This window comes from Mesoplodon mirus (genome assembly GCF_964341445.2).
Source record: "Mesoplodon mirus genome assembly, chromosome: 3".
Taxonomy (NCBI): domain Eukaryota; kingdom Metazoa; phylum Chordata; class Mammalia; order Artiodactyla; family Ziphiidae; genus Mesoplodon; species Mesoplodon mirus.
In genome coordinates this window covers 84,683,291-84,704,154 of record NC_138978.1, presented here as the reverse complement: position 1 = coordinate 84,704,154, position 20,864 = coordinate 84,683,291, and the positions used below count along the sequence as shown (strand labels likewise).

Here is a 20,864-nt window from a genome sequence, read left to right as displayed (position 1 = left end):
TATGATATAAAGGAAAGCTATTTTTTAAAAAATAGGCTTTATCAGTGTTAGGTTCACAGCAAAATTGAGTCGAAGTTCATAAAGATATTTTTTAAAAGTTTACATTCTTCACATCTTTTTGGCTGTTGACCTCAAAGAATAAAAGCAGCACAATGCCTTATTTCTCAAGCTGTTGACAAAAGTTTAGAACCAGCAAATGTATCAAGGCCAATTTCAATTTTTAAATAATGTGCCTGTTAAAACAGAAAAAAAAAAAAAAAACCCAAGAAACATAATTTTGGGCAGCCTTCTAAATGAAAAATAGGAAGTTTTATTTAATTTCCCCTGCCTGCATGCATTTGGTTCCCATTATCCCACTCTCCTAGAACATCTTTTTCTCTTAATAAAATTCTACCTATCCCTTGAGCCAGTTTAAATTTCACCTGCTCCCTAAAGTTTATCTTAAAGTGACCACTCCCTTCTCTGAAGTCCTATAGCAACTACCTGTACAACTCACTTAGAAATTGCGTGTGACCTCCAGTCATCTCTTCCATTGCTATCCTGAAATATAATTTCAATCTTGGACCGGTAACTATTCATGAGATGGTCTTAGCAACTCAATTTAGTTCTAGAGCACCACTGTCAGTGAATAGTCCCTAACCACATGCAGCTGTGTATATTTAAATTTAAATTAAACTAAAAAGACAGTTCCTCAGTTGCACTAGCCACAATTTACATATGGCCAGTAGTTACTATATAGGGCAATAAACAAAATGATATATAACATTTCTACCATCCTAGGAAGTATTACTGAAGAATGCTCTTCTAAAGGGTAGTGGCCAGGTCCAATGTTCATTTGTATATACCACAGTTCTTAACATAGTACCTGGATATGGTAGGCACTTCAATATTTGATTTAATAAAGACAAATTACTGTAGTGAAAGAGATGGTCCTACAAGCATGTCTTGTTTGATTAGAAGTCTTTTAAGAATTTAAACAAATATTTTAAAATTTAGAGTATATCTCCCTGCAAAAAGGCAATGAGAGCCCATATGGAAACAACCACAGCCAAGAAATGATTGACACCAGCTGCTTTTATACTTGTCGATTCCACATTGTGTGTATGTTCCCTACATTCACCTGCTTCACTATTTTGTTACTTGCCTAGATCCTGAAGGCATGTTAGTTGTGACGTCTGTTGCAACGTCTGCTCTATATTCTATGGACATTTAAAAATTATTTTTTGGGCTTCCCTGGTGGCACAGTGGTTAAGAATCCGCCTGCCAATGCAGGGGACACAGGTTCAAGCCCTGGTCTGGGAAGATCCCACATGCCGCACAGTAACTAAGCCCGTGAGCCACAACTACTGAGCCCGCGTGCTGCAACTACTGAAGCCTGTGCACCTAGATCCTTTGCTCCGCAACACGAGAAGCCACCACAACGAGCACCCACTGCAACGAAGAGTAGCCCCCACTTGCCGCAACTAGAGAAAGCCCGCGCGCAGCAACGAAGACCCAATGCAGCCAAAAATAAATAAATAAAAATTTTTTTAAATTATTTTTATTAACTAATATAAGAATTAATTTTGATCAGTTTTCTAAAGCTATAAATAGTGTACTTTAAATTGAATGGCTCCAGTTTGATACATAATCCTTTCAACAATGCAAGCCCTTAAGTAAACTGTTCTTTTTACATAAACGAAAGGTTCTGAATAAGAAATTTTCATACGGTGTCTAGTTGGCAATGCCTGAATCATAAGAATTAATCGCCTTTCAGGGAGAGCCTCTCAAATACATGTCTTAATAATGTAACTTTTGAAATTAATTGTTTTAAAACGTTCCTTTTGGGACTACTGAAACAAAGAGAATGTGTCTATTTTAACTTCACAATAATACCAAAATTCATTTGCTCAAATATGATTACAACAGTAGGTACACAATGGCATTCCTACTGACTGAATTAATGAATTATATCCTTGCCTAGATATGAAAAAACTTGTTGCAAGTACCATCAGATAAAAACAAAACGTTAGTGTTCAAATAGTGAAAGAGTGAACTGTGAAATACTGGTTTTATAACTCTTTCCTGAACTAAATATTTGTTATTTGTTTTTTTGCTATTTGTAGGTGTTTTATGGTATCTACATACACTAGATTTTAAAAATTATCTACTTTCCTCAGCTTCAGCCACTTCTCATTATCACACCAGCTCTTTATCTGTAACTGCAGAAAGCCAAGTTATTAACAGAAAAACAAAAGTTTCTGTTTTACAAAGAGGTGGAATGTGAACTGGTATCCTTTCTTAGCTCAACTCCAATAATTAAGCCTAAAAGGATATCTTTTCCAGAGTTGCTTATTGTCAGTATCACTCCCTTCTCTTTCTACAAGATCAGAACAAACAACAGCCTAAGTTTTTGCTCCTTAATACTAGTTCTAACTAAAAATTGTTTTTAAACTAATGCAATAACAGTTAAAAGCTCTGATATGGAAAAAGTCATTTGATAGATTTTTTAAAATTAGATTAGATCAATTTCCTTTTACTTCTGAAAAGAAATACATGAACCATTATTCTAAGAAATGAGGAATTTTATTTTTGGCTTACAGTCTTTCAAATAAGATACTCATGGAATTAATAAAAAGTTTTAAAAAATACTTTTAAAATGCTAGATTTAAATGAGCTCTCAAGCTCAAGCACTTATTCAGCAATTAAAATAATTTCTAAACATAGCCAGCAGGTTCAAAAACAGTTTCATGCATTTTAAAATATCCTGTGATACATTTTTAAAAAGTAATCTAAAAAGATAAGTCGATAAACTGGTATTAATAAAAACACACAACACAGAGTAATAAAGGGAATGCTGCACACACACACACACACGCACACGCACACACACACACCACCTGCCCCTCCAGTTCTCTAAAGATGGCATTTGAGGTTGTCAGCAAAAAAAAAAGCTTCATCTAATTTCAGTGATAGTAAAAATGCTTAAGAATACAGTACAGAATTTCTAGCTAACAATACTGTATAGTATATTAGAAAGTAGCTAAGAGAGATCTTATGAAGTTCTCATCACAAGAAAAGAAAACTTGTGACTATGTGTGATGATGATGTTAACTAGATTTGTTGTGATAATTTTTTAGCGACATATACATGTATCAAATCGTTATGTTGTATACCTAAAACTATTACAATGTTATACTGCAATTATATCCTGATTAAAAAATAAAATTTAAAATACAGAATTTCTAGAATAAGTTGTTTTAAGATCTCAACATGAAGAAACTGGACAAATTACTACTAATCATCGTTTGCTGTCTTCTACACCTGAGATCAATTAAACTCCAACTCCTAAAAGTGAACACAACACATACTCTCCTAAGAGAATAATGGATATAAAATATGATTTCAAACTCAGTCTACTTTCCTGTAAATCTCTGATATATACAGATATATACACTTTACATATTTTTAATATATTAAACTTCTAAGACATTGTTTTACTTCACTTGAAAACCAATTTAACATTCATTCAGCACAAAGTACTTTAATACTTTCCAGTCAGTGTGAACCCAAACCTCTTGACTCACTGCAAAAAAATGTCTTTAAACAGACATAATTCTTTTCTAAACAAAACTAAAACATTTCTTTATTCGAATATAAATAAAAATATTTCCATAATCCACAAGAAACTTTTCTGTCTTCCTTAAATTCAAGGTATTAAAATAAGCATTCATTATACAGCACTGTTCAATAGAACTTTCTGTGATGATCGAAATGTTCTATGTATCAATGCTACCCATATGGCAGTCACTAGCCACATGTGGCTACTGAGCACTTAAAATGTGGCTAATGTGAATGAAGAATTAAATTTTATTTTATTTCTATTAATTTAAACTTTAATAGCTACATGTGACTAGTGGCTACTGCACTGAACAACAGTTATACCCTATCAAATGATCACAACTAGGTACAATACCTCAGTGCAATATATATTAAAAGAAGAGCATCAAAGGAAGCAACCCAAGTGTCCATTAATGGATGAATAAACAAAATGTGGTATATACATATGATGGAATATTATTCAGGCTTTAAAAGGAAGGGAATTCATGCTATAACAAAGATGAACCTTGAAGACATTAAGCTAAGTGAAATAAGCCAGTCACAAAAAGATATACACAGCATGATTTCACTTATACGTCAAATTCATAGCGACAGAAAGTAGAAGAGTTTTTGCCAGGACCTGAGGAAAGGGGGTAGTGAGAAGTTAATGTTTAATGGGTACAGTTTCAGCTTTCCAAGATGAAAAGAGTTCTACAGATGGATGGTGGTGATAGTTGTACAACACGGTGGATGTACTTAATGCCACTGAGCTATACACTTAAAAATGATTACCATGGTAAATGTTATGTGCATTTTACCACAATTAAAAAACTTTTTTAAAAGCATCATAATCTGACCAAATAAGTACTTCTGATAAAAGAGCTAACTGGAAATCTAAAGTCACCAAAAAAGGAAATACAGTGCTTTTTTTACAGAAGAAAACATCAGATTTGCTGAAAAAAAAGTTATAGTAACCCCATTAGGAATCAAGTTGTATTACATTATCCCACTATAGCCAAGAGCTGAGCATTTTACTTCTACAGGATCTAGGTGGACAGAGAATATTGTCTTTTTTAAGAAGGCACAAGGTTAGACAGAGTAAAGTCAAAGCTGAATTGCAAAGTATTGATACTTAGTGTTTTGTTGTTTGGTTTGGTTTGGTTTTAGGCACTGGCAATAGAGCTGGCCTTGAGCGAGTCACATATTGAGCAACAAGAAAAATAAAATCCAGAAATACATTCAATTAACTGTATAGCTATTTTTAACTTCCTTAGAAGATAAGATGAACTCTATTTTAGTGGTAGGACATAATAAAAGTACAGTTCTCAGACTGTAAAGAGCATAGCAAGGAAAAACTAGGGTAGGGATGAGAATACTACCACTAATAAGAAATTACTTAGGCACAAGAAAGGGGGATAAAATTAATGTAGATAACAAAAACAAATAGATCATCCTTTTTCTCACAAATCTATCTGAATGTATTTAGGCCCAAATGCTATGCTCACTAGAAGTGTTAACATGTTAAAACAAAATATTTTAGGAAAGTTATTAGATGCTCAAGTAGAAAAGGGCTTATAAAATGAAGTTTATTCTAAGGTGTTTTAAAAACTTTTTTATTTAAAGCAGTTTATAAGATATTTGCCCCCACAAACTAGAAATAAGTGCAGACTAAATTTTAACATCAGAGAGATATATATTATTCCTTTAAAAGATATAAAATGAGTAATTTTTCAGTGCACTAATATGTCTCATGCATATAAAATACTCACTTTGCAAGTCGATATTGTGGGTAACATGATTGGCCTATTTTAACATATATAATTTATAAATATAGAAAACATCATTCAACTTCATTAGTAATAAATTCTTTAAATGATTTTTAAATTATGTATGAACTTTAAACCATGATAAACTCTCCAGAAGTTACACACTACTACTGCTGGAATCACTATGCCTCTACAATATTTTTATGTTATAAAAATTCTACAAAGGACTTTGATACTACCGTGAATACTCACAACTAGGTGGCAAACTATATATTGCCTTTATAGCCGTTCTGTTCTCTTGAAAAAAAAATGACATTCATTTTTAAAATAGCTTTAAAAATGTTAACCATTTTTCAAGCATAGTAAAGAAAAAGATTACAACTTTAAAAGTTAATAAAACTAGAATTGTATAGAGTACTAAAATGAGGGACAGGAGTCAGAAGATAACGGTTTAGGTTAAAGCAGGCATTGGCTGAGTAAACATGAACACCTGTAAACTGGGTCTAATAATTCCTTCCTATGCCTAACTAAAAGGGTCATCTTAAGAATCAACTGAAATAATACATATAAAAGTGCTTTATAACTCTAAAATGCTTCACAAACATAGAGTGATATTGCTATTAGTAATATTACTCATATTTTTTCAACATCTTCCTTTATTTTGTATGAGGTAACCAACCAACACCAGTTTCATTTCTATAATTGTCATTACAGTACAGTAAAATAAAGACTATCTGCCATCTTGCTAACTTCAAAGAAAAGGAAAGGAAAGGTCCACTTTTTTTTTTTTAAGATTTAGTGAAGTGGTTTTTTCTAGGGATTTGATAAGTAAGAATTTTACTTTAGATCTGATATTTAAGATTTCCAATCCTTAAAAGAACAAACCAAAACTAAGTGTAGAATTTTGTATAGAGTTTTATGAGGTTTTAACACAATGAAAACATACACCAGAACAAAAATTTATAGTAAAATGAACTCTCCTGATGCTGGACTGCAAAGACAAGGTTTCCATAGCAACAAAATGAAAAGTCAATTATCCTAACCAATAAGCAACAAACAACTGGACATTTACTATAACTTACACATCAAAGCTCAAACATATTCAATTAGAGTTGATATTATTTATTAATATTCAGAAGTATATTACCACAAGTCTGTTTCTCCAGTGCTGAAATGTGAGGGACCATTTTGGAATTTGCAGATATATAACCTTAGTTCAAATTTATAAAAAGTCCAAAAGCCTCTAGGAAAGGACAAAATAAGGATCTGAACTTCTTTAAACTGCTTCATGAGATCTCTGAATTGTTCTATTGCTCAATATTTACAATGCGTATTTTTTGCATGACAAATAACAGACTCTTAAATGAAAGCTCAATCCTAGAAGTTCATCATTTATCAAACTATCATTTTCTTATTATTCTTACACACATAACTTCAGCATACTGATAATTTAAATTAAGACAATCATGGAAATACGCACATCTTTCAGATAGCTATCCTCATTATATCCTCTATGAAGCAAAAGAGGAAAGAAAAAGAGGGGAAAACAACCTATGAAGTATGATCAGTTCTCTAGATCTCTTATGCCCAACTTCAGCCAGCCTGTCAACCACAAAACTTAAATATTTAAAGAAAAATGAAGTAATCCTAAAACATAAACCTGCAGGGGAAGGATTACTGTTTATTATATACCAGGAACTTTATGTACATCATTTAAAAAAATACATCAGGGAAATGCATATCAAAACCACAGTGAGATCTCACTTCACACCGGTCAGAATGGCTATCATCAAAAAGAACACAAATAACAAAAGACAGAAAAAGAAAAATATCGTATGATACTGCTTACATGCAGAATCTAAACAAACAAAAAAATGATACAAATGAAATTATTTACAAAACAGAAACAGACCCACAGACTTAGAGAACTAACTTATGGTTACCAGGGTGGAAGGGTGTGGGGGAGGGAGAGTTAGGGAGTTTGGGATTGTACAAGCTGCTATATTTAAAATGGATAACCAACAAGGACCTACTGTATAGTGCAGAGAACTCTGCTCAATATTATGCATCAATCTAAATGGGAAAAGAATTTGAAAGAATTTGAAAAAGAATAGATACATGTATATTTATAACTGAATCACTTTGCTGTACACCTGAAACACAACATTGTTAATCAACTATATTCCAACATAAAATAAATTTCAAACAAACAAATGCTGGCAAGGATGTGGAGAAAAGGGAACCCTCATACACTGTTGGTGGGAATGTAAATTGGTGCAGCCACTGTGGAAAACAGCATGGAGGTTTCTCAAAAAACTAAAAATTGAACTACACAAGACCCAGTAATTCCACTCCTGGGTATATATCCGAAAAAAACAAAACCACTAATTCTAAAAGATACATACACCCCAGTGTTCATAGCAGCATTATTTACCATTGCCAAGATATGCAAACTACCTAAGTGTCCATCCACAGATGAATGGATAAAGAAGCTGTGGTATATATACAATGGACTACTACTCAGCCATAAAAAAGAATGAAATTTTGCCATTTGCAGCAACATGGATAGACTTGGAGGGTATTATGCTAAGTGAAATAAGTCAGACAAAGACAAACACTGTATGATATCACTTACATGTGGAATATAAAAAATACAACAAACTAGTGAATATAACAAAAAAGAAGCAGACTCACTGATATAGAGAACAAATTAGTGGTTACCAGTGGGGAGAGGGGAGGAGGTAGGGGCAATATAGGGGTAGGGGATTAAGAGGTACAAACTAGGGCTTCCCTGGTGGCGCAGTGGTTGAGATTCCGCCTGCCAATGCAGGGGACGCGGGTTCGTGCCCCGGTCCGGGAGGATCCCACATGCCGCGGAGCGGCTGGGCCTGTGAGCCATGGCCGCTGAGCCTGCGTGTCTGGAGCCTGTGCTCCGCAACTGGAGAGGCCACAATAGTGAGAGGCCCACGTACCGCAAAAAAAAAAAAAAAAAAAAAAAAAAAAAAAAAGAGGTGCAAACTGTTATGTATAAATAAACTACAAGGATATACTGTACAACATAGGGAATATAGCCAATATTTTATAATAACTATAAATGGAGTATAACCTTTAAAAAGTGTAAATCACTATATTGTACACCTGTAACTTACATAATATTGCACATCAACTATACTTCAATTAAAAAGAAACCTTACAATAGCCCTGAGCCAGAAATTATCACCATTTTTATAAGAAAACTTGCCTCATGGAGCTAAATAACCCACAAAGTCAGACAGCTAATTTGTGCTAAATATGGGATTTAAACCTAGATCTGTATGATTTCAAAACTTTACCTACTAGACTGGTGATTTCAACTAGGCTTTAAAATTATTGATCAGTAAATTTCCAAAAAGAAATTTGGCAGATATATATAAGATTACTGATTTATTATTTTGCCAGTTAGAATATAACTATCAATTATTCTAATCATTTCTTAAAAGAGTACATTTTGACATCAAGAATGGAAGGATATAAAGAGAAGCAGAAACAGCAAAATCTCAGAATGGAGTACAGTCCACATCTCTACTTATAAATTGGCAACTTTATATAGACATACACAGAATACATACTCATACAACATTGTCCTTAGGGTGAAAATATCATCATGAACAGCACTGGTCCATGACCTACTAGTTGTAACATGCTTAAGTATCTTCAAAAAAAATGCATACTTTTAAAACTCAACGCTTCCTTTTCTTTATGTACCAAACTGATAATGCATCAAGAATTGATAGAGTCAAGTATCTTTATTGTCACAGACACTTCTAACTGACAGGCTCATTAGTAGATAAAAGAATACTTTCCCTCTCCTCAAGGCTCCCAAGAGAACAGAAAATTAGATAACTTTCACTGATACAGCAAGAAATAAGTTTTGCTGTTTACAAGTATACCTGTTTTCTAAGGAGGACTGATTCTTTTAATATATAAGGTCTTGTTTGATGAACACTTGAGGAACTTGGCTCTGCCTTTTGAGAGGAAGAATTTGAGGGAACTGAACTGTTCTTCTTTAGGGAGAGAAGAATTTGGAGTTTTGATGGCAAATAAGAAAGAAAGGATTGAAGAATAGACCTGAAGTTGAGGAGAGAGGAGCCAACCATGGGATATGAAACTGGGTATACTATGGGGGAGAGGACTAAGTGAAATTTAAGTATCTTTGCTGAAACCAATTAAGTTGTTACATGCCTATAAACATGTGTAGAAACAGAAACCCAGGAAGCATAGGATGCCCTGAGAATTTAAGTGCTTCCCACCAGGAAAACAAATCTTGGGGAGACTTAGGATTTCCATAGGCCATAAGATTGTGGGTTCAAGCCTATCCTACCTAGAGCTTGAAGGTAAGATCTGTCCTTCAGATCAACTAGCTAGTCATCAAGAATAATCCTAATGAAAAAGCAAACATTGGCATTGTTGAGAGAGAAGTAATGATATAAAATAAGAGATGCTGCACAAAGTGAAAGGCTAGGTTAAGAACTTGAGCAGACAGGAGATAGGGGGTGGTTACTGGAGTGGGGTGAGTCTGGGAAAAGGAGGAGCAGAGAAAAATGCCAAAAGAAGAAAGAGAAACTATAGTATATGGGTTAAGAGGAATTTGTCCTCTCAAGTCAAAGAGCATCTTGGTTCATGCCAATTATGTGACCATGGAGGTTATTTCCTTTAAACTTTTGCTTTCTTGCCTATAAAGTAGAGATAATAGTCCAAATTCAGTAGAATTGCCTTAAGGATTCAGTGAAATAACATCAATATAAATTAGTTATAATTTGTTTTTAATAATATAAAAAATTGCTATTTTTATTATTACTTGCTTCAGTTGTATCTAGACTTTGTTCCTTCTGCCAGTAGAAAATTCTCGGTCTGAGATGAGGAACTAAATTATTACGACTAAAGGTAATAAACTTAAAATCATGTACGTGTCAAGTGGCCCTACCCAAGAAAAATGACGCGATGCAGTTCTGCTCCCTCAAAGAGACCATAAGAAAAGCAGGAAAAAAGTTTTAGGTAATAAATTTAAACTCTGGGGACTTTTAGACATGAGCCTGTTATTTATTCAACAGACACTAACAAGTAGCTACTATGTACAAGTTGCCCTGCTAATGCTAAGAACTAAAGGCGTAAAGGTGAAGACAGGACATATAGTTCTTTTTGTCAAAGATTTTAAGCATTCAACACAGCAGAGAAAATGAGGCAGGATGCAAACAACTATGGTGCAATACAATGTATGGTAAAAGTCATGAGATAGAAAATATCCTACGTAAGTTTTGAGGAGACATTATACATGACTTGGGGAAAATAAGAAAAAAATTAAAAAGCAGATCTAAACTAGGCCCTAAAGAAACATTCCAGTTGAAAAAATAAAACAATAAAATACAGACAGAATATAGGTGAGGAAAAATCACTAATCATGCTGTGCCTAAAAAATAGGCTGTTTGCATGAAAAGAGTTAAGAATTAAAAGGTATTTTGGGGGGCTTCCCTGGTGGCGCAGTGGTTGAGAGTCCACCTGCCGATGCAGGGGACAGGGGTTTGCACCCCAGTCCGGGAGGATTCCATGTGCCGCGGAGCGGCTAGGCCCGTGAGCCATGGCCACTGGGCCTACGCGTCCGGAGCCTGTGCTCAGCAACGGGAGAGGCCACAGCGGTGAGAGGCCCTCGTACCACAGGAAGAAAAAAAAAAAAAAAAAAAGGTATTTTGGGGGGCTTCCCTGGTGGCACAGTGGTTAAGAATCGCCTGCCAATGCAGAGGACACGGGTTCAAGCCCTGGTCCGGGAAGATCCCACATGCTGTGGAGCAACTAAGCCCGTGTGCCACAACTACTAAGCCTACGCTCTAGAACCCACAAGCCACAACCACTGAGCCTGCATGCCACAACTACTGAAGCCCGTGTGCCTAGAGCCCATGCTCCGCAACAAGAGAAGCCACTGCAATGAGAATCAACAAGGAGCAGCCCCTGCTCGCCGCAACTAGAGAAAGCCCGCGAGCAGCAATGAAGACACAATGCAGCCAAAAATAAATAAATTAATTAATTAAAAGAAAAAAAAAGAAAGAAAGAAAATCCTCCACAGGATTGCCTTTGCACCTGCGTCAAAAATAAATTAAAGGGCTTCCCTGGTGGCGCAGTGGCTGAGAGTCCGCCTGCCGATGCAGGGGACACAGGTTCGTGCCCCGGTCTGGGAAGATCCCACATGCTGCAGAGCGGCTGGGCCCGTGAGCCATGGCGCTGAGCCTGCGCGTCCGGAGCCTGTGCTCCGCAACGGGAGAGGCCACAACAGTGAGAGGCCCGCGTACCGCAAAAAAAAAAATAAATTAAATAAAAATTAATTAATTAATTAAAAAGAAAAAAAGGTATTCTGGGGCCACGGCAATGACAGCTTTCAGCTCTGAGCTAAGGAATTAGGACTGTATCTCACAAGCAGTCAGGAGTCACTGAATGCTACAGACAACTTCTGAATCTAGCAGCTATACATAGTCTAAACAAAAACAGAATGAGACTGAAGAAGTAGAGGTGGAATATCAAGATATTGTAATCATCCAAATGATAATGAGAGCCCAAACTTGGGCAGTGGCAAAGCAATGAATGAATTCAATTTACATAAACAGAAGAATCAACTGAGGAGGCTGAGACAGCAGTCAAATGAAAGTGACCAGCAGATCTTTCTAACACGGGCAACAAGAGAAAGAATGATCACCTTCAGAAATACAGACAAGTCAGATGTAGTAAACGGGTCATAGAATTAGTCATAGAAATCAGTCATTTATTTATTAAGCATTATTTATTCAGGCATATTTCAAGTGAAAGCCATATGTCAGGTGCTAGGGGCATAAAACTGAGTAAGACCTAGTTCCTGTCCTGAAAGTGGGAGACACACATATAATTTAACAATTAACTGCCATATTGGATGATACATGCAATCACAGGAGCTGCAAAATGAGAAGTAGGCTAATTTGCCAATGGATCAAAATGCTACATGACCAATCACTAAATTTACTTATTTATTAAAAATGTACCTTAAGCAAAAGTCTTCTTGATTATATGATATGAATATATTTATATATTCAAGAAAAACATTTTTCTTAGTGGAATTTTAAGGAGTGCCCAATTAGTCAAAAGTTTTTTAGGCATACCATCAATAAATTCAACAAAAATTAAATTTAAATTTTCTTTCATCAACAGATATCACAGCAATGGCAAGAACTGCATTTAGGATTCCAGGTTTGTAAATACCAGTAAATTCTGCAAGAGATGATTATTTTCTATTTTATATCCAGTATTAAACCTGATCAGCTACAGCACTTTATTGACAAGCTATGCATATAACTTAATAACCAATTCACATAATTCTAGACTTGGAATATACTGTCCTTCAAATGAAAGAATAAAATATTAATAATTAGTAATAGTAATAAATTTGCACTGAAAAGATACGGAATGGGAAAATAAGCAACTGATGAACTATTTACATAGATAATTTACACTATTTATTTCTAAATTTACCCTTTGAGTCAAATAACATTTGAGTGCCTAGTATGTGTTAAACAATACAATATTTTATACAACTTCCTATAGTTGTTCCCGTGGATACTTTGTAAATCCATGAGTCATAAACTGTGTAACTTTACCCTTTCTATACCAAGCCTAGACTAGATATTAAGTGCAGGCTTGCTGATCACAATGATGTAAATGATTTTCAATATTTACCAAAAAGGTAAAACACTTAAAACTGTCCCTCCCACAAACCCCCAAAAGAAAGTGAAAAGACAAGTTACAAACTGAGATAAGACATTCACAATACACACAAAGGATTTATATGAGGAATATAAAGAACTCTTATAAATCAATTTTAAAAACACAGAAAAATAGGCAAGACTCATGAACAGAAATTTCACTGAAGAGGAAACATAAAAGGCCAGTAAACATTAAAAAAAAAAACGTTCTACATCAGTGATGATCAGGAAAATGCAAATCAAGACCATTTGATGAGATCGCATTTTACAGTCTTCTGATTTGTAAAAATTAAAAGACAATAGCAAATGTCAGAAAGGATGGATGACCAAGGGATCTTTTATCTCTTACCTGCTGACATGACTATAAATTGGCACAACCACACTGCAAGCTGGGCATTACCCTGTGAGGCAACAATTCTACATCTGGCTATATAATTAATAGAAACTCTTACATATATGCAATAAGAAAGAATGCACAGAACATCCATAGTATCATCGTTCACAATTACAAAAACCAGAAAATAAATAAATGCCCAACAAGGAAAAGTCAATGGATAAATATCCAAATAACCAATAAGGGGAGAGCTGAACATTTTACTCATTGAAATATCACACAGCAATTAAAATGAGTGATTACAGCAACATACAATAATATGGTTAAATCAGCAATAATAAGTGAAAAATCAAGTTTGGAGAGATTATATTGAACACAATTATATAAAAACTAAAATAAAAGATATAACTTTTAGAATTGTATATCCAACAAAACTAAATGCAAAGAAAGAATGAACACAGGACTCAGGAGGATGGTTACTTTGGATGACAAGAAGGTGGAGGAAGGGGGATGGAATGAAGAAAAACCATGTATAGGTTAAGTTCCTAGCTTTTAGGGGTAGTTGGGGAGTGAGTGGTGGTCCCTGGGTGTTTATTACAACGATATATGGATGGATAATGATTAACCCAAACCAGTGTACCTAAGGTTTAATAAATGGGAAAAAAAACTCTGAAAATTTAATGAAATTTGTTCAATGAAAATTCTGAAACAGACAAAAAAAGCACCTCCTTAGAGAATCTCTAAGGAAACAACTATAGGAAAGGGAAAACAATATGATTAATTGTAAAATATATGATATTTAGCATATGTATTGGGTGGTAAGTATATTTTCTATAATCTAAAATAAATTCTAAATTCTATAATAACAACTTTCCAATAAATTATGATGTTTGTAAGCCAGGGCAGTAAAGCTTCAACCAATTAGAAAAAGTAAACATTGCCAAGTTCCTAAAATAGATTAATCCTAATAACAGTATATATTATGTAATTCTTGTCTATCAGTTCATCTCTATAACATGACACCAACAGTTACCTTCAAATCTAAGGTATTTATCATCAAATACACTCCTCCTAGGCTTTCCTGTTCTTCATTTTTAACAGACAATATTTATGTATATAATATTACACAAATTTAATTTTTCTGAAATTGTGAAAAACTGAATGTGACAACAGAGCTAGTTTCAAATAAGATTTCATTAGATAAAATTAAGAGAAACTAGACATGTATCAAAATAAGTGTTCTCTATTTCTGCTTTTCTAAGATATTAGAAGTTTACTTTTTCATTAGTATGTTTTTCTCAGGCAAGATTTTAAGTATCTTTTTTTTTTTTTTTTTTTTTTTTTTTTTTTTGCGGTACGCGGGCCTCACTGCTGTGGCCTCTCCCGCTGCGGAGCACAGGCTCCGGACGCGCAGGCTCAGCGGCCATGGCTCACGGGCCCAGCCGCTCCGCGGCACGTGGGATCCCCCCAGACCAGGGCACGAACCCGCGTCCCCTGCATCGGCAGGCGGACCCCCAACCACTGCGCCACCAGGGAAGCCCCTTAAGTATCTTTTTAAAGCTTTTAACTAGTTTCGACTTTCTTTGTTGCCAAGTTTGAACTCTGCTGCATACCAAAAGTTATTCGTATTTAAATGTTACATGATTTCTGTCATACTCTAATTAGAGTAAAATTGGTTTTTGAAATACAGTAGACATTTGACAATTGTTCAACAGAGTACACAGTACTAGAAAATGATGCAAAATTAACTACTCTGTTCAAATATCATATATGCTTCTGGACGTAACATTATTTTAAGTGATATTCATCTCTCTATTAACTAGAGATGATCGAAAAACATGATAATTTTAGAGCCATCATTTTATAATACTAGTTTCAGCACAAAGACTTACTCAAAATAAAAATATTGTGAGATAAAAAAGTCAATAAAGCTAGTTTGATCCACTTATCTAGAACTAGTGGCAATTTTTTTTTAACCTACAGCTATTTCTATCTTACAACTCTATGAACCTCATTTCTCTTTACAATTCTAATAAGTAAAATAGGATACAGAAGGGAGGAAAAATATCAAATCAGTATGTTGTATACCTTAAAATCACACGTTGTATGTCAAATATATCTCAATTTTTTTACAAAAGGGAGGAAAAAGAGGAAATGGACTCAAATGCCATGGGACTTATAAGTTGGAAAAGCTTGTCAATTACTCTGATAGAACTATGAGCACCTTCTATTTTCTTTGATGCTTTTCTGCATTTTCCAGATTTTCTAGAATACACTTGTATTACATTGATAATTTGAAAAAAAACTGTAAAATGTGTCTTACCCATCTACCTACTTTCTCATGCTACATTCCCCCAACTCATGCTAGTCTTAATCCTCCCAACACAGACACCTTCTACGTTCCAGTATCACTGCAAAATTAGATGCCACCTCCTAATTTCCCATCAAATGTGTAAAATAAGAGGGTGCTGTATGTAGATATAACATAACTAGTGAAGAAATCCCTTTTGAACTTTTTAAGGGAATATTTTTGGGACAAGGGATTAGAAATGTAAATTAAAGAAAACTAAGTAATTTAAGTCAATGATCATAGTCAACTTTTAACAGTCAAGACATTTCTCATCCTAGGTAACAAATGGAGCCTTCTCATCAATGTACTGTGTACCTACTCAGTGCCAAACACATAGCTTGGTTACATAGCTTAAAATTTTAAAGCAAAGTTTATTTTATGGACAGTCTACAGAGAAACGTGAAATCTTCTGGAAGGTTTTGGGTGAACATCTGACAACTTTCATCAGAAACATTAATTGTTAAATGAAGAAAATCTGCAAAAATGTTATTGTACTCTTATTCTTTGTAGAATGTTATACCTTATTTGCAATAATAAAGCACTGTTAAATTATAGACTACCAAATAAAATGTGGAAATCACTTTTCCTTGTCAGAGAGGAACCTAACAAGTAGTATAAAGTTTATATTAAAGTTAACTCTGGTTAACTACGTTTTGGGCCAATTTTTAGAAAGTTCACACATTTACAATATTGGAATGCAAAACATTTATGGGTCCACATATTACAAAATGGTGTAGTGGAAAAGATATAAATCCAAATTCAAACTCAGACTTACATTGTGAACATGAATGACTGACTTTAACTATTCCTGAACTTAGTTTCCTGATCTGTAAAATGGAAATAACAACACTCACTTTATTGGATTGTTTTAAAGATTACATAAGGTACACAGGGTACCAAGTACAATGTCTAACATACAGCAGATAATCAATAAACATTATTTGTACTCTCCTCTGGAAAGTGAAAGCCATATCCTGTCATCTTTATGCCCTCCAATATACCTTTGGTATATTATACTCAATAAAGGTTTCTTGAAATGAATCCCTGTAACTTAAGACCAGCTACCTCAACCTTCCACTTGAGCAAGTCACCTCTACCTAAATAAATTCTGCTGAGAATGGAATTCAAGATTCCCAACACTTTATTAGCTATTTTGATGAAGATGAATATCCGATAATCAACAAGGTAACTTTATAAGTATGCTACTCAATATTTGGGTCTGCACTCTACAAAATTACTGTTGTAGCCAACATTTTCATTTTGAGATTCTTTATATAGTTTTCATTAACTCAGTTTCCTTGAAAATAAACTTTAATTTCTTTGGCCTCATGAAAGTATCACACTCATTTTCCCACTACACTTAAAATAAAAAAGAGAACTTGACATAACAAGTTAATTACAAGAGATAAAAATTATAAATTGCCAACTAAGTTTGTGTTTTTTAACAGCCTATTTTTATTTTTACCACAACAAATATTCTTCCTTACACATTGAAGCCTCTAGCCTTCAAAGTTTGTGTATACTTTATTAATGATTCCTTGTTGAATGTCTCCTAAATTACTGACAAAGAGTTAGAAACATTACATTATATAGAAATATTACAATTAACAAGACTGTGGTTTCAGATTTTCTTTGTCTTTTCACAATCAAAAATTATTAATAAGCCAATTCCACCTCAAGTAAAGTACTTCAAATTCTGCCATATAATTCAAAAAATAATTTTTTACATGTTGGATATACAATGTTTCTAAATAAGTATAAATTTCATTAAAAGAAGTTGTAACATGTAACTTTCAGAGTGAGAAAACATATGGCAAGGTAACAATTTCAACTAAACAATTTAATAACTTGCTACACAAATTACTATTTAATTACTTAAAATCTGTACGGCAGAAAAGCATTAAGAAACTCACATTAAACAACTTTTAAATTTCAATAAATTCAAACAACTCAGAAGGTCTCCAAACAAGTTTGATAAATATCTGGTTACTATATTCTAGTTTAATGACCCAATGAAATAATAAAATGTTTGAACAGATGCATATACTTGGTGAAGCAAATTTTATCATGGTTCATCTTGAGTGCTGATATAAATAATATTTTCAATTATTTTAATAAACATGATAAAGTCCAAATGCAATAACTTTTATTAGAATTGGGAGTCAAATACACCAAGAAAAATGTCCTGGATATACATGACAACCTAAAATGTAACACTTATTAAAAACTATTCTTTTTCTGGAGGGGGTTACATTTTAGTTTATTTAAAAGTCTAACTTTAGATTGGACGTTCCCCTAGTTTGGTCCCATTTTTAAAATACTCATATTTAAATATTCCTATTTATTTGACTTGCTTCTTTGTTACTGTAAAAAATGGTTTTATTAAAAGTCCCTAAATGTTATATTTTAATATACATGAAAATATATTTTCACATTCACTACCAAAATAAGAGTTTTTTATGTCAACTTTCTATAAAATACAAATAAGGATGCCAAATACTTTATGATTCTGAAGCCACTCCACTCAAGGAAAAATTCTCCTGCTATTTTCATGGCTTTTTTTCAGTCAGAGGTAAAATATGCTTTTCAAATTTCAAGACTAGGAAATGGAAAGCATTTCTGATGTGCCTCAAACTTCATTTCAAAAGCTCACGTAAAGTAATAAAACAATAAATTCCATTCATTTAGCAAATTGGTATGCTACCAGACTTCCTTAGAAAAGGCTAAGAGTAATTAAAACACTATATAGCAACATGTTCAATAATATGAAATTCAGCCTTGCATTTCCAAAGGATTCCAAATTTGCAAAAGTGCATTGATATACCTTGTTGAAATCTATTTTTATGGAGGAAATATCGAGTATTATAACAATGCCTTCAAGCTTACATCTGACTGCACAATAAACCAAGCTAATATAGGAATTTATCGAAAATACATTTAAACAGCAAAAAATTTAGAAGCAACTGAATTTTGAAATCATCAAGAATGAGCCCTTCAGAGTGTCTGGATTCAGCCTTCTCAAAAAAATTAACTGCCCAACACACAAAAACGAATGTAAGTAGGCTATTTTTTTTTCTCTTAACTCCCATATCAATCTTCGAGTAGCTAAAAGACGACCATATTTAAACAAACCAAAATAAGTTTAAGTCAAAGAACAAGCATGAAACTTTAATCCAGATGTAAACATCTCTGGGAAACTCCAAAGTAAAGAAAAATAAACCCAACAAGGTAGCGCACGTACCCTGCACATCAAAGAGACCTAAACACCAAAATCGTGCCTACATCATCAAATATTTAGCTGGAAAATGGGAAGAATAATATTGCTACTCAACGTGGACTTTAATTAAGGGATCTATTTTGTTCACATCTTCTGCAAGCATGTGATGTCCAACATTTTCCCTTAGTCGACTGCTTTGCCGTTTGTAAACAACTTCTGTAGTTCTTTTTTTGGTATTCAAACAGGAGGGAAAATGAAAGCCTGAAAAGCATCAGCATCTGAGCTTCCGGATCTGAGCCGGGAGTAGCTGAGAAGGGGACCATGCAACTATCACTTGGTAAAAAAGAAATAAAAGGGTTAGCCCTCAAAATAAAAGAAAGAAATCTAGTCACCTAAAGAGGGTTGGTGAAGTGAAGCCAGCATTTGGTGAGACACTTTTTTTTGTTTGTTTTTTGTTTTTTCTTTAAAAAAAAAAACTTGTCTGGGGGCTGGAAGTTATGGGGGCGCTCTTTTGTGCAGAGTCGGAGGGGAAGGGGAGGGACAAGAAAACAGCTTGGGAGTCATTCAAAGGAGTTTAAGGAGCGGTGTTCGAGGGAAAGGCGGGGCGGGGCCCGGCCCGCAGGAGGTAGGGGGCGCCAGGGGTGTCCGCGGGCGGCTCTGACACCAGGGAGGGGGAGGCGAACTGGCCGCCCCGGGGACCGGGTGAGAGCAGACGCCGGCCGCAGGATGGGGTCCCTCTGGTAGGCAGAGTCAAATTAAGTTGGTGGCAGGCCACGGCTCCGGCGGGGGCAGAGGCTCTGGCTCCAGAAGGAAGCGGATCCCGAGTGACATCCCCGAGTTTCCTCACTTAGCGGGCTAGGGGCGCGGCGGCTGCACGGCTCCCCTCGGCCCCCTACCCCGCGCCAGACTCTCTCCCTCTGCTCCGCCAGCGCCTTGCGCACGGGCCGCGGCCCTTACCTGCAGCTCCGTGAGCAGAATCTCCCCCCGTTCGGGGTTGGACGCCATTGCGCTCCGCTCTGGACTCCACACCTGGACGCGGCCGCTGCTGGCGGGCGAAGGGAGAAGGCGGGACGGGATCCGGGGTGGGGGGTGAGGAGCGGGGAGAGAAAGAAAAAAACCTAGGGATTCATGGAGGCGCAGCCCCTGCTGGAGGCGCGGCTTATTTCGCCCGGTTCTTGGAGAGCGGCGGGGAGCCGGGACACTCGTAGCGGGCTCCCCCTCGCCGCCGCCCGCCCGCGCTGGACTCTCTTGCTCAGTCGCTGCCTCAGGGCGACGCCAGGAGCCGCCTCGAACCTCTTGGTGCGGGGCTGTGAGGCCGCGGCGGCAGCTCCTCCTGTCGCACCATTTGGCTGTCACCGCGTCGCAAAAGCGGCCTCACTTGGCGGCTGCCAGGGCACGTGACAGCCGCGGCCGCCGCCTCCCGCCGGGCGAAGGAGGTGGGGCGGAGGGGACCCAGAGGGCGGGAGCGGGGCGGGGCGGCTTCCGATCAGGCTCCGCGGCGGGGACTGCCATTGGACCCGGCGAGGGTGAAAAGGAGGGAGCGGACTGTGCTCGCGTCTCCTGGGAAGCGGGAAGAGGAAGAAAAAAACACACGCCCGCTTTCCTGCTTCGTTTAACTGCCCCGCCGTGAACGCTGGAAATCGGGAAACTACTCGTTCCTTTTTGTTTTTTTCCCCAGGTCCTTTCCTCTTTGCTTGCCACAGTTTAGGCCTAACGTAAACGGACCCTTTTCTAACCTCCACAACCCAAAGAGTTTCGGAACTCAAACCTAATAGAATGTTCCCCAGCCCAAGCTATTAATCTTGCCTTTTGCTCGCACCCACCCTCTGCGCGCCTCTGCGACCAGTAAGGTGCACAGCTG

The 20,864-nt window shown here is 36.0% G+C and overlaps 1 protein-coding gene across 5 annotated transcripts in view; it reads right to left on the bottom strand.

Moving 5' to 3' along the window:
- Window positions 1-20,385, bottom strand: part of PKN2 (protein kinase N2) — a 161,179-nt gene extending 140,794 nt beyond the window's left edge. For 3 of the 5 annotated variants that reach the window (XM_082614062.1, XM_082614061.1, XM_082614060.1), the window contains exon 1: window positions 19,961-20,385. In XM_082614062.1, coding sequence (XP_082470188.1) covers window positions 19,961-20,008 — 48 coding nt within the window. In that variant the 5' untranslated portion in view covers window positions 20,009-20,385. The remainder of the gene's footprint in view (window positions 1-19,960) is intronic. The other 2 variants (XM_082614063.1, XM_082614059.1) reach the window with 1 other exon arrangement.
- Between the last annotated feature and the right edge of the window lie 479 nt (window positions 20,386-20,864).